At 35.9% G+C, this 17,773-nt stretch overlaps 1 protein-coding gene across 1 annotated transcript in view; it reads right to left on the reverse strand.

Annotated features, from left to right (window-relative positions):
• LOC124866622 (CUB and sushi domain-containing protein 1-like) overlaps positions 1-17,773 on the reverse strand; it is a 436,935-nt gene that overhangs the window by 367,331 nt on the left and 51,831 nt on the right. The window contains exon 3 of the mRNA XM_047362500.1: positions 4,874-4,986. Coding sequence (XP_047218456.1) covers positions 4,874-4,986 — 113 coding nt within the window. The remainder of the gene's footprint in view (positions 1-4,873; positions 4,987-17,773) is intronic.

Genomic DNA, 17,773 nt, shown 5'->3' on the forward strand with positions numbered 1-17,773 from the left:
GTGATTTATAGACTAACAGAAGTATTTTAAAGTCTATTCTCTGAGCTACAGGGAGCCAGTGTAGGGACTTTAGAACCGGGGTGATGTGCTCCACTTTCTTAGTTCTAGTGAGGACGCGGGAAGCAGCATTCTGGATCAACTGCAGCTATCTGATCGACTTTTTAGGCAGACCTGTGAAGACACCGTTGCAGTAATCAATTCTACTAAAGATGAACGCATGAATTAGTTTTTAAAGGTCCAGCTAAGACATTAGTCCTTTAATCCTGGAGGTGTTCTTTAGGTGATAGAAGGCCGACCTTGTTACTGTCTTTATGTGCCTCTGAAGGTTCAGGTCTGAGTCAATCACTACATCCAGGTTTGGAGCCTGACTGGTGGTTTCTAGCTGTATTAACTGAAGCTGTGTGCAAACTTTTAAACGCTCTTCCTTTGGTCCAAAGATTATTATTACTTCAGTTTTGTTTTGACTCAGCTGAAGAAAATTTTGGCCCATCCATGCATTGATTTCTTCTGAGAAAATACCCAGGGCTTGAATGGGTTCAAAGTCACCTGGTGACATCGTAACGTATAGCTGTGTGTCATCTTCATAGTTATGATAACTCACGTTGTTGTTTATTAAAATCAGAATTAGGGGGAGCATGTAAATATTGAATAGAAGAGGCCCTCAGATGGAGCCTTGGGGAATGCCACTTGTGATTTTTGTAGTCTCTGATGTAAAGTTATATGGAATCATAACATCACCAAAATCTGAAATGGACTTTAAACAAAAATTCAACATGGAAGACTCACCACCCCCGCCACGTCCAATCACTCCTCACTGGCTGCTCTAATCAACGGCAGGTCCGCACTCTTCCTCAGCCAATAATCTCCCAGGGCATCACTTTTAAAGACCCTCTGCATGGAAAACACCGCTCTTCTGCTGAGCTTCGACCCTCCTCCACCCCTTCACCACCATGGGCTCCCAACTCCTCCCATACCAAGGCCTACGCCACCACCAGGATCGGATCCCAGGGGGGAAGACGTACCTAATCATAATCCTAAAATGTTTATTCAAACCTACTTCATCCTCGGCGTTTACGTCTTTCTCAAGGGTCCAAGGGCGAAATAAATCTTTCATTGATAAATTCTTTAACCATCTTCTTGTTATTTCTCCATTATGTGACTCTTTCCAGGTTGAAATGCCTTTAGAGACTTGTTGTTTCAGATGTTTATGATTTTTCCATTTAATTTTAATAAAGAAAATATTACTATTTACTTCATTCTATCTACTATCTGCCATGTCAGCTCTTCCCACACTTCTTCATTAGGAGGTTATCTCTTTACACCTCTTTCTTTCTCTTTCTACTTCAGAGGATATTAAGCGATGACTGTCTTGTTGTGCTTAGCTACTTTTGAGACTTTTATTTCTTTCTTTGTACCATTAGGACCTTCCTTCTTAACAACTTATAGCTTCATTTGGGACCTAAGCCACCCAACATTTCTCATTTTTTCTTACTCTAGCCTTCACACTTGTGGCCAATTGAAGTGTTACCATTTATACAGATCGTTTTAGATGTACTAAGAGGTAAAGTTCCTTCTGGTTTCTTGTAGAAACAAATTAAAGGTATTTTGGAAAAACTATCCCTGGCAAAAGAAGATCCCACTGATATGAGCACAAGCTCTTTACCACAATTAAATGACATGGCCTAACTCCCCCTTTTATTTAAGTATGTTAAAATGAACTAAAGAAGAAAGTGTGGGGGTTTAAAATGTTTTCAAGGTAGAAATATAGGAAGCATGGTTAAAAGGAACATAGATGTTTCAGAGGTTGACTAATTCAATAGCTAAACTGTATCATTAAAACAGCCATTTCATAAAAATAACAGCACAAAAAGGTGCCAAAAGAACACAAACACATATTCGCATCAATAGTAAAGTTTTAGGGAAACAAAAGCAAATTAGAGGTTTTACTGAGGAACCATTTTACATATTTAAAAACTGATTTTACAACATTTTGGAAGAGACTAGTAATAGTACTAAGTAAAGCTCTGTGAATTTTGAACTGATTTCTAATTTCAAGGAATGTGTTTTACTCAAGGCATGAGTTTAAAAACTAAAATAGGTTCAAATCCATGAAAAATGTTTAGTTGTTAAAATTGTAATTGAGATGTTTAGTTGTTGACACTTTATTAAGATGAAAGAGACTTTGCAGAGTTTTTGCTTTTTAAATGGAGTGCAGAACAATTCTGTCACTTCCTCAACTTGTTGATGCAAGCTGTCAGTGAGCTATGTATCATGGGCTATACAAGGACAATTAAAATAAAATCAGAGGTAAAATAAGCTTTTACAAGTGCAAGAAAGAAAAAAATTGTTAGTTAGTTAATTAATTAGATATTTTACATATCCACCATTCAGGCATACTATTGTGACCCCTGACAGGTGAATAACATACACACAGATATACACTCTTTATGGAAAAAGTAATGATGTACACTGCCACAAAACACAAATGGTTTAGGTATGGTTTAAGGAGCATAACAATTAATTTCAGTTATTGACCTGGACTCCTTATTTGACATATCCCAATTGCGACCCAGGTAGGCCCCACCTTGCATCTTACAATCCGTAAAGGATCTGCTTCCCAATCGCAGCGAAGCAGGACATGTTACCATGATCCATAGCTGAAGAACGTATAATAACCAAACCCATAGGAAACTGATGAGTTGAGATGAAGATTTAAAATATGTATAAAAAATATAAAGAACTCCAGATTTCATCAGCAATACATCTTTTGAAGAGAAAGGCAAGACATGATGCCTGAAAGACACTGAGTATGTTGTGAATAACAGTTGATCCAGAAGATCAAATTAAATAACAGTGGACTTCAGATTTCATTAAATCTCTTTCAGTGTCCACACTCACTGCAGTCCTGTTCAATAGAGAATGAGATGCTATTGAGAAAAATAATACTGCTCCATCACAGGAACAGTAGCAGAAGAAAAGCCCTACAAAAGTTTAGTCCAAAAATAACTTTAATCCTGCACCTGAATGGCTCAGATTAAAAATAATTCTTCTAGATCAAACAGTCTTAAACTGCCTCTGATCTTGGCTTCTTTACCCATGCACTCACATCATACATGCATCAGCTCTTGAATCAGTACAAATCAAGGAATTTTCACATCCTTAGTTACGGCACCTTGTAGGTGGTCCTATCTTCTCTATAAATTGGGTAGGAATTATATTTAAGTTGCCTCCCTCTTTAAATGATAACCCTACTTGTACTTTATATTTTAAAACCATTTTTAAAGAATCGTCAAAAATGCATGCTCTAGAGTTAATTGCAGCTTTTCATTTTAAAATTAGCTTTTGGGTGAAGATTTTTAAAAAGCAGTAGGAGGATCACTTAAAGAAATGTGAAATTATTAAACAATATTTTATTACACATGCCGTTAGCTTTATGACGTACATTAATTTATCAAAGTAGATTATCCAATAGAACCGACTAAGAATGTGGTTTGTGATCATTTTAACAATAAAAGTAGACTTGAGTCATCATAAAAGTAGTGATTTAAATAGAGTAATATGTTATTTAAATATAGTGCAATTTATCTTTCCTGTGATACTAGTAACAAGACTCCAAATTTAAACATCAAACTACTATTAAAGCTGCAGTATAAAATGTTCTGTTCTCACTGGCACTGTATAATTGTTGTGATCAAGGTTTCTCAGGTCTATGTATGTACTAGATAAACTCTGTCTTTATGGCAAAATGATGCTCTTGTATACAATCACATGACAACCTCACCAAAAAAAAAACAATACACCAAAGAATCCCCAAATAAATTACGTCAAGATGCATAAATTAAATTTTTCTAGCATACACAGATATGTGTCAACACTTTTTGTCCAGGAAATCTATGTAGATAAATTAAAAGAAAAAAAAAAAAAAAAAGGATTAGCCTTTAAAGGCAGTGTGTTGTATCTCTTATATTGAGACATAATAACAAGCTACTGCCATGGAAACAAACATTTTACACAAAATAATTAAACACAAACAAACTTCTCGAAATTAGCAAACCTGGGATCACATCCAGGGGTTTACACAAACAAACATAATGTTCAGAATAAAATGACAAAATGAGAAACAGACCCAAAACACCCAAATACACACAACAGTCATAATGTATATTTAGAGTTCACGATTCATAGATAAATGGTTACACAACACAGTGTGACGTGTGTGTGTGCGTGTGTGTTTGTGTGTGTGTGTGTGTGTGTTTGCTCCTTGATTAAAGGTCAGGCTAAGCTTTTACATTGCATCATAACCTGAAACAATTGTCTTTATCATGTTTATAACAAATATAGGGGACTCAGTAAAAGACAGACGGATATACAAATGTCCCTATTACTTTTGAAAGATAAAAACATATACAAGACATGTCAACGGCACCTCTGTGCTGTGAGCCAACGTTTGCCCACTTAACAAAACATGAACAGTTATTCTGATCAAGCTCTGTCTTACAGCTTCACCTGAATCCAAGAGAAATGTTTGAGATGTTAATCAATGCTTGGTGAAGCATTTTATCACCTGGGTTTTTAGGACAATACAAAGTCACACCTGACCGAGACAAAAAAAAAAAAAAACGTCTGATTGATTCTAAGCTAAACAGAGTAATCATTTGGTTAGGCAGTGACACAAAAGATAGTCTGAACTGAATATCGTTACAGAAGCAGGAAATATATTATAGATAATTAACTCTTATTTGTATGATTTATAACAAAAAATCCTTTGTAACCTAGATTAATCTGTAACTTGTGTGTGTGTGTCTCCCTGCATCTTCAGAATGCGTTCGAGCTGTGTTTATCTATCTTTATGCACATAAATACATGTTCTTACCTTCATATACAGCTTTGAAGCCCTGCGCACTCACTGCAAAATCTGTTGTAAACCACAGGGCTAGTATGGAGCCACTGCTGACGATAGGTGACGGCAGCAAGAATCCTGACAACCTGCAAACAGAATGCAGTGTAATTATGAACAATCCATTTCTGCAATTGTGTAAGACCACTGACTTCACAAAGACAAGTAGGCCATTTAAAAATTCAAAACCTGAGGGTTTATTCAAAAGGAGTGTAGAAAAAATTATATTCTGCACAGTGTTGATTGTTACCAAGATTACATAAACCTTGGCAACAGGAACCTTTCCAGAACCTGGTATTTGCATTTCCATTGCAATAACCAAGACCAAATCAGAACCCCAAGGTAGAAATATACTTTAGAAAACACACCTGCTTAGAAGGTAGTACCTATTCGATAAACAATGAACCCAAGGTGGAACTTTGTCATAAGAAGGTACCATTTTTAGTATTTTATTTTGTTTTAACTGAAGAAAAAAAACATTTTACTGTGTTTTAAAATGTATGATTGTTACATTACTTACACTATGAATGTCATTTAGCATGCACATGTTACATACATTGCATGTGTGTTGGGATAAATGTTTTTTATTTAAACCTTGTCTCGTACTGCAGAAATAAAAAGTAAAAAAAAAAGAGAAAACATTTTGATCAAAATTCCAAAAAGAAATGTTTGGTGCAAAACCAACACTGCACATCAACAAAAGATCATGGTGGTGGCAGTATCATGATTTGGGTTTGTTTTTCTTCAGCTGAAACTGCTTCCTTAGTAAAGGTGGAAGGAATTATGAACAGTTCATGTTGGCAAAAATAATAAGACCTCTGCTAGAAAGCATAAAAACCCAAAGAATTAATCAAAGTCAACAATAAAATGGCTTCAGCAGTAGAATTTTAAAGTCCAGCAAGAGCCAAGCCAGACCACAGACCTGAATCCTATTGAAAATCTTTGCTGTGATCTGAATATGGCTATGCAAGATAGATTCACGTGAAATCTGACTGATTTAGACCATATTGTCATGTTAAGATGTGCCATGTTAATAAACAATAACTGAATGAGTGCTATCAAAAAATCAAAAGGTATTTCAGCAAAGTTTTAGTTTAGAGAGGCAACACTTATGCAACACCTTATTGTATTTTTCCCCTTCAAAAGTTTCAGTTTGTTTTTCCATTTAGTTGTACAAGTTTATATATATCACATTAATAGAAAATAGAAAAGCCCTTTGGTACATCACAGAAACCTTGCATTGGGACAGACTTTTTATTTTCACTTTACACTTTGTTTATCCTTGAAAAATGATAACGAAATAACACCATCAACCTAAAAAAGATCAACTTGGCTCAATAAAACAAACAAAAAAAAGAGGCCTATAAAATAACTCAAGAAAGATATAGTCATTCTAATGGGCAAAGCTGAACAAAGCTTGAGTTAACACATCAGAACCAATAAATAAGACATTTATTTTAGTTATTTTTATCAAGTTGAGTTTATTTTCATGAAGAATGTAAAAGACTAAGATCAGGAGAGCAGTCTTTAACTGTTTTAACTGCTTTAAGTTAGATCCTAACTGCAGCTTGGCCCCCCAATAAAAGACGAAACCACCCTGAATTCATTTTTTAAAGAGATCTGTGAAAGATTGAGACTATGCTATTCTGGGACTTTGCTTCTCTTGCACTGTTCTCACCTCCATTTGAACTCCCCAGGCCTCAGAATGCACAATGCACATTTATTTCATCATATTCTTACTTCCTTTTTAATTTTTTTTTCAGCATTCTTAAATAATAGAAATTTTCTGGTTTAAAACCATAAACCTAAACAGGTCACACTCTTTCTGGTGACGGTTCATTTTGTTTGCTAGCACTATACAATTCATTTGTTGATTTTGTTTTTTTTTTACAATTTTTCATACTGCAATTCTTTGAAACAATTGTGTATTTACTGAGGTTTGTAATATAATAAGCGCTACACAGGATTAATAACAAACATAAATATAAAATATTTATGTGTTTGTTTTGTGAAATGGCAGGTTTGAATGAAAAAATTATTCTGCTGGAGCCCAACCCACTGGAACAATATACTTGCTAATTTAGAAATCAAGCACTGTAAAGGAATAGGATAAGTAGATGAAAACAGAAGTGTTTATTAGGACAATTTGACAATCCAAAGATGAGAGCAAAGCAGAGTAACTCAGGATCATAAGACAAAATAAATATTTAAACACAGAGCATTTCCAGGTGCATATTAAATACTCAGAAATGCTAATATGAACGTGAAAACTGAAGTAGGAAATATTCTGGTGCCTCTGTGGTCTTGACAACCATAAAACATCTATGCCTGCCACAGAAGTCTTTGGCACACCACGATTAAGACAGACAGAGATGGCAGAAAATGAGTGGTGATCAAGTGATAATTTGGCAGTGGTGCAGGTATTAAATGTTTTTCTCTGAAACAGGAATGGAAAGGAAGTTGGGCCCAGGTAGCAGTACTGTTGTACGGTTGTTTAATCTGCAAGGTGAGGGTGGTGACAAGAGAGATCATTTTCCTGCAAATCTGGATTAATCGCTCTGAAAAGTTCACAAATGTGGCAACCAATTTATAAAAAGTAGCTTGCTCAAAAATCATTCACGCATTTCTTTTGGCCATGAAATAAAAACTACATGTCAAAGTAAGAAAACTGTCAATTCAGCAGATGAGCCAAAATGAAAGGTGATACCTTATTAACTCTATTAACATTTAATTAATACCATATTTAATGTATATTTTTTCAAGATCAGTACCATCATTTTTCAGGAACAAAAGGACACCAAGAGATGTGCTGACACATTAATATGGTTAACCTCACCCAATCCCAGGTAGCACATCATCGCTTTCTTAAAATAAAGTGTATCAGGTTTCCCTGAGGAAACAGAGTGCCTGATGTTGACTGTGACTATGTAAGCTGCACCCCAAGTGGCACAGCCATCCATGTTTTGTTCTGACAACTACTAACAATGGTAGCCTATTTTCTTATGCATGGCTTGCAAAACTGCATTATAGATTTAGCACATTATTTTGCTGAATAAATCTGGGTTTTCCACTTGGCACAGCTTAAACACAGATTTTCAAAAAATAGATTGAAGTAGGAGAACAACTTTCAATATAATTTTTATCCCCACACAATTAACTGGAACCACAATGAAAAATGTTGCCAGTCAGGGTGATGCAGGGTTTAGCAGGCACTATTAGTCCTTGACACAACCATCTGGGGTTCAGTTTGCAATCCAAGGACCTTTACTGTATGTCTTCCTCTTTCCTCCTCACCAATTTCCTGTCCATAATACTTTAAATAAAGGTTTACTAGAAACATAAAAATGTAATTAAAGATTTTGTGAGCCAAGCTATCAATTGGTCATCTAAACTGAGTAAACATGCTGATGTTAGGATTCAATTGAGCAAAGTGCTTTGAATGTAAATATTATTAAAGACTGTACCAATATATGTTTAGTCAGATTTGTCACAAATATGGAAGCTTTACACATTTTAGGTGTCATGTTGTCAGAACATTACATGTTAGTACCTTTCCAAACCAAGTTAACCTATGCCAGCGGCTGAGCATATACCAGTGCATGGCTAACGTCAAGGTATGGAAATGCTGTAAGGTATACATACACACACACACACACACACACACACATATATATATATATATATATATATATATATATATATATATATACATATGTATATATATGTCAAATAGTGGAGGCAGAAAATATAAACCATGTTTTGTATTTTTAACTGTGCTTGCAACATACAAGGTACCTACAATATGACTTTTGTTATCAGTGTCAGAAACCAAGGTTTAACGAAAAAAATGAAGGGGAAAAGCAATAATCCATTTAAAATACTGAGTCGCATAGGGGACAGTTAAAAAACAGACATTGGTAAAAGAAAGAATTGCTTTAATTTTCTGGCCTCAGCAAGGACACAAAGGACAGACAAGAACAGATGAAAGGAGCATACAAAAAGCAACAAACTGAATGGGAGATGGAAGTAAGTGAGGGAACAGAAGAAATAGAGAAAATGCAAAGGAGAAAGAAATAGACAGCTCATTCCTATTTTCTTTTTTTGTGTGTGTTTTTGTAACCTTGCTTTAAGCTTTTGGTGGCTAGGTTAATCAAATATTGTGCACTGTTTACTGCTTGTAGATGGACAAAATATTCTATGTTAATTTTGCCATGTTTAGAGATCAACTGAAAATTAAGAGTAACAGTAGAACTCATACATATAATAAAGTTTTTTCAGGTAGACAGATTTATAGAAGAATTGTTACAATTTGCACAATATATACTGGCAGCTAAGTTTATATTGCAATGAATTTCAAAGTATTCCATAGATACTACAGAGATACTAGGATATTCCTGTGCCTGCATGGATTTTCTCCAGGTACTCAAGTTCTCTCCCACAGTTGAAAACATGCATAGCTAGTTTAATCAGCAATTCTAAATTTCCATTTGATATAAGAACATGTTACTATGGTTATTTGTCTCTGTGTTGGCTATGCGATCCAGCCTTGACTGTTGGGATAGGCTCCAGTTTCCCGCATCCCTGAACAGGACTAAGGGCCTAAAGGAAATAAGTGAGTGAGTGAAAAAATAGATAGATGGATGAATGTAATAGTGCTACTGGAGAAAAACATTCTATCCCTAAAGAAGTGCCACAAACTGATTTTTGCTAGTCCACTGAAACTTGTACCAAATGGCAATTGCTAGCAAGTTCCTTTTCATGTTTTTTCCATGTGTTTTTCATTCCATAGGTGTTTTATTCTTCATTTTTGGAGGGTGGGGTGCATACTATGCATTAGACAGTTTCTGTTTTCAGAATAAATCAAGGTTTTACCATCACTATTTCAAAATAAAAATAAAAAATCCATCATATTATAATATTGGTTTTCATTCTCCTAAATGAGATGCCAGAATAACACGTTGTCTCCAGTCATATAGCATGTACAGTGGCATTCCTCCTCCCAACACATTGCTGCGAGGTGACAGCTTTTTTAAAAAGGCTGGAAATGGGCAAAAGAACTGCAGCCCCTGACTGCAGCCCCCGACCACAGTTCAAGAATAGTACAATGTTGGCCCACCAGCACAGGCAGATGGAGATTTGTTTTTGTTAGGACACTAATAAATTTAAATCTTCTTACAACAGTAAATGTTAGGTACAACACAAACAATTTTTTTTTATTAACCATGTTTTTTTTCTTTTATTTAATTTAATATTAAATAGCAACACACATCCAGCAATGTTTACTCAAAATTTAGAAACTATTTACTTTCTTTTTAACAATGCAGACATATCAGACTCTTTTTTATGATTTGGATCTACAATGATTTTTTTTTCTAGAAAGAATAGACTACTTTGTGTGTGTCATTAAAATATGCATATTTAGTTTATTGGTGAGAATACAGGTCCTTCTCACAATATTAGCATATTGTGATAAAGTTAATTATTTTCCATAATGTAATGATGAAAATTTAACATTCATATATTTTAGATTCATTGCACACTAACTGAAATATTTCAGGTCTTTTATTGTCTTAATACGGATGATTTTGGCATACAGCTCATGAAAACCCAAAATTCCTATCTCACAAAATTAGCATATTTCATCCGACCAATAAAAGAAAAGTGTTTTTAATACAAAAAACGTCAACCTTCAAATAATCATGTACAGTTATGCACTCAGTACTTGGTCGGGAATCCTTTTGCAGAAATGACTGCTTCAATGCGGCGTGGCATGGAGGCAATCAGCCTGTGGCACTGAGGTCTTATGGAGGCCCAGGATGCTTCGATAGCGGCCTTTAGCTCATCCAGAGTGTTGGGTCTTGAGTCTCTCAATGTTCTCTTCACAATATCTCACAGATTCTCTATGGGGTTCAGGTCAGGAGAGTTGGCAGGCCAATTGAGCACAGTGATACCATGGTCAGTAAACCATTTACCAGTGGTTTTGGCACTGTGAGCAGGTGCCAGGTCGTGCTGAAAAATGAAATCACCAGCAGCTGACACGGCACCCCAGACCATCACTGACTGTGGGTACTTGACACTGGACTTCTGGCATTTTGGCATTTCCTTCTCCCCAGTCTTCCTCCAGACTGTGGCACCTTGATTTCCGAATGACATGCAGAATTGGCTTTCATCCGAAAAAAGTACTTTGGACCACTGAGCAACAGTCCAGTGCTGCTTCTCTGTAGCCCAGGTCAGGCGCTTCTGCCGCTGTTTCTGGTTCAAAAGTGGCTTGACCTGGGGAATGCGGCACCTGTAGCCCATTTCCTGCACACGCCTGTGCACGGTGGCTCTGGATGTTTCTACTCCAGACTCAGTCCACTGCTTCCGCTGGTCCCCCAAGGTCTGGAATCGGCCCTTCTCCACAATCTTCCTCAGGGTCCGGTCACCTCTTCTTGTTGAGCAGCATTTTCTGCCACATTTTTTCCTTCCCACAGACTTCCCACTGAGGTGCCTTGATACAGCACTCTGGGAACAGCCTATTCGTTCAGAAATTTCTTTCTGTGTCTTACCCTCTTGCTTGAGGGTGTCAATAGTGGCCTTCTGGACAGCAGTCAGGTCGGCAGTCTTACCCATGATTGAGGTTTTGAGTGATGAACCAGGCTGGGAGTTTTAAAGGCCTCAGGAATCTTTTGCAGGTGTTTAGAGTTAACTCGTTGATTCAGATGATTAGGTTCATAGCTCGTTTAGAGACTCTTTTAATGATATGCTAATTTTGTGAGATAGGAATTTTGGGTTTTCATGAGCTGTATGCCAAAATCATCCGTATTAAGACAATAAAAGACCTGAAATATTTCAGTTAGTGTGCAATGAATCTAAAATATATGAATGTTAAATTTTCATCATTACATTATGGAAAATAATGAACTTTATCACAATATGCTAATATTTTGAGAAGGACCTGTATAATAATAAAAAAAATCTAATTTAAATTAATTTTGCATTTTTATTTATAAAACAAAAATCTAATTTCAGATCCAATCAGTGTTTCCAATAATTTTTGCCCTTATGGTAAAAAGTTTGGACCCACCGATTTACATGGTCTTCAACAATGCTTAGATCAGTGGTACATGTCAAAATAGCATCCACATAGATGGCAGAAGTCACGGTTTCTCAGCAGAACTTTACCAAAAACAATGCATTAGTTTTGGACAGACATGTCTAGCAATAACAGTTTGGCCATAGTCAAAGTGAGTTAAATCCTCATACATCAACTTTTAAGGACAAAATGTTCAATTACGGCCAAGTATATCCAACCTTGTGAGGGACCGAGCAGTAAAGGCATATCGGACACAGGAAAGTATATTCCAAGTGGGTCTTTATTTTACCCAACAAACTTCAAAAATAGCAAAGTTCCAAAATATAGCTTATGGGCCAGTAAAAGAGGTCAAATAAATATAACTCTTCTCAAAATGGGAACTCACAAACTATTAGCTAAGGAAACAAAATATACACAACGTAACTCCACAAACTGACCTAACAGGTACAATAAATATGTTTACTTCACCTTTCAGTGAATATGCTGTTATGTATAGCAGAAATTCAGATTATGTGATATTATTATTACAGTATAAAATTGAATCTTAGAGCTATATGAATCAATATTATAGCAACAAATGCAATTTTTTTGCTGCAGACTTGAAACTTGCGTATTTGTTTATAAATTAATATAATTTTTTGCATTTTTCTATTGAAAAGTTTGTTTTTAAAATAAAAGTTATAATAACAAGTTACAACAGTGGTAGTTTTCCTTAAAACTAGAATTTTGCAAGAATATCTTACCAAACCATGCTTTGGACATACTGGCTTACCTTATGCTTAGATTAACCTTTTTTTTTTTCTTGTTTGGCTTTTATTATAAATTACATCACAAATGTGCTCATGCAACAGATTAACATTTTTGTTATTTTATTGTGCAAATGTTTTTTTTCATCTGTTTTCAATTAAATGTTTTAAGCAGAAAAAAAATAACACAAAATAACTTGCAATTGTAAATCACCTTGGTTCCTCACCAGGGTCAGCAGTTACATTATCTCTTGATTTTTTCACCACCCAACATATAAAATATGAACAAAATGAAATTATAAGAAGCATGCTATGACCCTGTATTAATAATTTCATTGGCACATGAACTTTAGAGTGCAATGTGGTCTGTGCCAAGGTCGATTTTTATAACTAGTCAAAAACTAAAGAGATAGGTTGGCTATGGTGCTACTATCGATCAAAAAGGCACAGGCTACATTATAGAGGTACCATGGCTTATAACTACTGAGGTAAAAGTGTTTGTGAGGAGGTTTCAGCAAGCTCTGCTGCTGACTGGGGTAGAAATCTTGCTTTACCAGGTTTAATAATAAATTGTTTATTGATTGGTAGTATATGTAATGCTTCTATGTTACAATAATTTAAACTAGGTACACGTGAAATCAATGTAAAGCACATAGAAGGAAAATGTTAAAAAAACAAGGAAAAATACTCCCATTTTTTTCAGTCACTGTGAGACCGAAATTAAGTCATGATTTATATGTTAAATGGAAGATTAATTAGGAGAAAAGTGACATTTCTTGGCTGTGCACGCATTTAAGCAGCCACCTAAAACTGTCACTTTGTCAGTCATGTAACCAGCAGCAGTTGTCTTGTTGTGACCAAACTGTTGTGCAACATTTTAAATCTATATCTTGCTCATTTTCACTCAGTTTTACCAGCTATTTTCATCAAACATTGATTCCTAAGTGGGCAAACGCTGGTCCCACGGCTGTTTGGCATTTACAAAAATGATAAGTAAGCAAGGTTCAGATTTAACTGATCATCCAGTCAGGTGTATTTCTAGTCAGTCAACGAGCTTATGTAATCAGACAGCTACTCAGTGATTTTAGGCAGCTGGCCTCTATAGTCAACCAACAGACCAGCTTGCCTGTATGCCATTCTGCTGCTTTGTCCATCTGTTTGACTGCCCATCTTTATCTGTTCCAGTCACTCTCTCACTCTAGCAGCCAGTCTATCTGTAACAATGTCCCATATTTATATCCTCCTCTAATACGAAGGTTTGGCTAGACTGCAGTGCTTGTGATAAGGCATGTCAATGTAGATGATATATATATATATATATATATATATATATATGTATATATATAGGAAAGCCGCGTCATTACCAGTGATAAGAAGCTGATTTGGAACAAAAGTTGAGCATGTTGTAGCGCATATTTAGTCAATGACATGTACACACAACAGTATATATTTGATCACCTATTTATTGACATTTTAGGGGAAGCTGAGCTTCCCTTTCAGTCTTAGAGCAATTGTCACTGATATATATACTGTATATATATATATATATATATATATATATATATATATATATATATATATATATATATATATATATATATATATATATATATATATATATATATATATGTAGAGAGAGAGAGAGCTTTGTATATGAGCAGTGGTAAGCGTCATAGGTCCAGGTATCAAAATGAATGATTTGTGAAAATCTGTAATTTGGCAATCACCTGAAGGGGCTGTAAGATTATTGAGCTTGGATGGCACTAGATAGTGGACATTCATCATTTAACGGGCCCTACCCAGAAAATAAGTTGACACCTCCATGGAAACCTCCCTTCTAATAACCTAAACTATGACCACTACCTATATAAGATACAGATCATAAGCCTTCTTTTCAAATCTCCTTCAAGATATGTGAAGTGCTCTTTACTTTCAAATGTCTGCTTTGTGGATGATGATGGATTCTAAAGCAATAATGTACAATAAAGTAAAAAATTTACCAATTGATTTTGTGTATCTTTTAAAGCTTGTAATATGGAAATATAAAGTGATAGTTGCCCAATTGTAGAAAGAAAGAGTTAAAAACATGCAGAAGCTTTTTTTCAAAAGACTCAACACAAAGAAAATGTTTTTTTTTCACTGGAAACAGGTGACTCGATAAGAAAAATATAGCAAAATAACCCATTTACCAAGATGGTGCCGACGATGGCAGCCTCAGAGCTTCGCAATCTGTGGGATACGAACCCAGTCCCTTGTGTCCCCTCTGGAACACAAACCTCCTGCTCTAACCACTAGGCCACCACTCCCCTCAGGATAAGAACATTGATTCATAATTGAAAACAACAACTGAGTTTAGAAATGCTCTTTTTGCCGAGCACAAAATGTATGCTGATTAAGGCAAACGCGTTAGTACAGTTAAGGTCCAGCAGTTCACTTACATCTTTTCCCATTCACATTTGTGTTTTTTTCATATAGAGGTCACTTTTTCTTTACTACTCTCTGCATTAAAAAGCGATAAGGGCTATAAACACAAACTTGTTGACAGTGATTTATTTTGGGTTGCTTAATATTCATACATTTACAAATTTTTTGATCAAAGCCATAACCTTTACCATCCGTTTGCAGTCCACTGGTACATTTAGCTAACAAGTTGATCACTAAGCAGAACATTTCAATAACTTTTAAGCTTTCTGAGTTGGTTCAAACAACTTTCTGAAGCCTCTCTGCTTTTCAGTCTACCAGCTCATGTGGAATAGATTATATCCGAATGTTAAAAATATGCAGCATTGATGTTTGGCGTCTGGGCTCTGACCTCTTCGCTCCCCACAAGGAACCACCGAGCAGGGAGCAAGTCTTTCAAATGCTATGTGACTCACATAAGGGAAGTTGCTGCAGGCATGCAGCAGTAAAAGAGCTAGCAAGGCAGTGATGGCTTAAGTGCATGCCATAATAAAAAGCTTGGAATGGATCTATGTTTCGGTGAGAGGAGTCGCCCATGTGAGCGTAGCTGGATGGGGATTGTCTGCCTGAACTACCTCAGAGGCTTTATTAGATTTCAAAATAACATAGAAGAAAGTAAGAGAACATATATGTATTACTTAAACTGTGACACCATTTTGATTACTCTTCATACTTCTCACTGGAGTTGCACTCATCTTTTGAAGACCGAACCTTTAACTGAACAGGTGTTTGTAAAAAAAAATATTGTCTTGGTGTTTGGAATTGGACTCCTCTAGGTTTGTTTTATTGAGAGGAGCTCTTTACGTAATGTGTCAATGTTAGGTTCGCTTTCTCTGTGTGTGCCTTCCTTTCGTTTTGATTGCTTGTGCTGCTCTCTGTCTTCAATTAGTCTGTGAGTTTTATTTGCACTTTGTTGCTGTCTCCTGTAACTTTCAGAAACTAATTTCTCTGCTCCTTCTACCAGCCTGTCTGGTGTGCGTTTTGATTCTCAGTCCATGATGGCGCAGCTGGAAGTACTATTGCAGCAAGAAGGTCCTGGGTTCGATTCCTGACCAGGGGTCTTTCTGCATGGAGTTTGCATGTTCTCCCCATGCATGTGTGGGTTCTCACTGGGTACTCCAGCTTTCTCCCACAGTCCCAAAACATGATTGTTAGGATAACTGGTCTCTCTAAATTGCCCTTAGGTGTGTGTGTGCATGGTTGTTTGACCTGTATGTCTCTGTGTTGCCCTGTGATGGAATGCTTTGGGAAGCTGTTTTTGCCTTATCGCTGCATCCTATTAAATAAACCAATTAAATTATATACTAGTGGCACTAAATGAGAGCTGTATTGCTGATAAACACTAGATTGATCTTCCTTCTATTTACTTTTTGTACCTTGATGGTATTCTGAAATCAATGGCCCTGGTGATAGCATCACAATTAATGCCGTTTATTATTGTAATTATTACTACTACTGTAGTTTTCTTTTCGTATTTTCCGAAAAGCAATATGAATGAAATCTAATTTCCAAAAACGTTTTGAGATTTAGAAGCATTTCACATGTTGTTTTTGACAGATTTATTTTAAGAATTCTCTACATTTCCTATTAAAATGTTAAGTCTTTTGCCAAAACACCTATAAGGTTTCTAGATTTCTTTTTTTTTTTATCTTGGGCATCCTCAAATGCGGAAAGCCTGCCTGATGCACAATCTTCAGAAAATGTAGAGACCAATTGCTAAACATGAGCCTGAACATTGGTTTATCCATGCAAAGCCCTTTGATCAATTATGAAACAACATGACAGTCTGTTGGAAAATATGACCTGTTCTCTTCGAAGAAAAGCTGACTTTTTTAAAGAGATGGCAGCAGTTAATATCTTGGGTTCCTAATATATCTACCAGCTCTGACATTTAGAAAAACAATCTGTCACACACAAGCCAGAAGCAAGATCAATGTACACTCGCAAACAAGTATTACTATTGCCTGCCACAGTCTCAGAGAGCATTTGGCTTCTATTTGCCAGCGCTAGATACAAGCCACACTTGTACAGTAGATGTATGCCTCTGGTTCAAGCTATTTGTTTCAACCCGTCATCCTGGGACATAATCCATTTTTTAAGAATTTGCAGTGGAACAGTAGTCTGTCAGTGACACAACACAGCATGGAGTAAATGGAGAGACAAGAGGCACTTCTTGTAGAGGAGAGAGAGAGAGCAAAAAGAGCACTACTGAGAAAAAGGAAGGCAGATGATTAAAGCAATCTTGAAATGCAGTAAAAAAACAACTAGAAGTTTGTAAAGTGGATGGTATTTCCTTGTGATAAAAGAAAATGGTAATTGCAAACAGCAAGGTGAGAACATGGACAGAGTCTTTGGATTTGCCTTAAACCATGGTAAAAGTGAAGATTGTAAGGAAGTTATTGTTGTTCAATATGTGCCAAGTGGATTCTGAATTTTCTGAATTTTGAGAAACATTTTCAAAACCAACATTTTCACTTGAACTTCTTCCATTGTACTTCTAAATAAAACATAATAATAATAAAAAAAGAATGGTAGATATACACTTAAGCCAGAATTTATTTATATCCCTGGAGAATTTAGATTTATTAGTATTTC

Source organism: Girardinichthys multiradiatus, chromosome 4 (genome assembly GCF_021462225.1).
Source record: "Girardinichthys multiradiatus isolate DD_20200921_A chromosome 4, DD_fGirMul_XY1, whole genome shotgun sequence".
NCBI lineage: Eukaryota > Metazoa > Chordata > Actinopteri > Cyprinodontiformes > Goodeidae > Girardinichthys > Girardinichthys multiradiatus.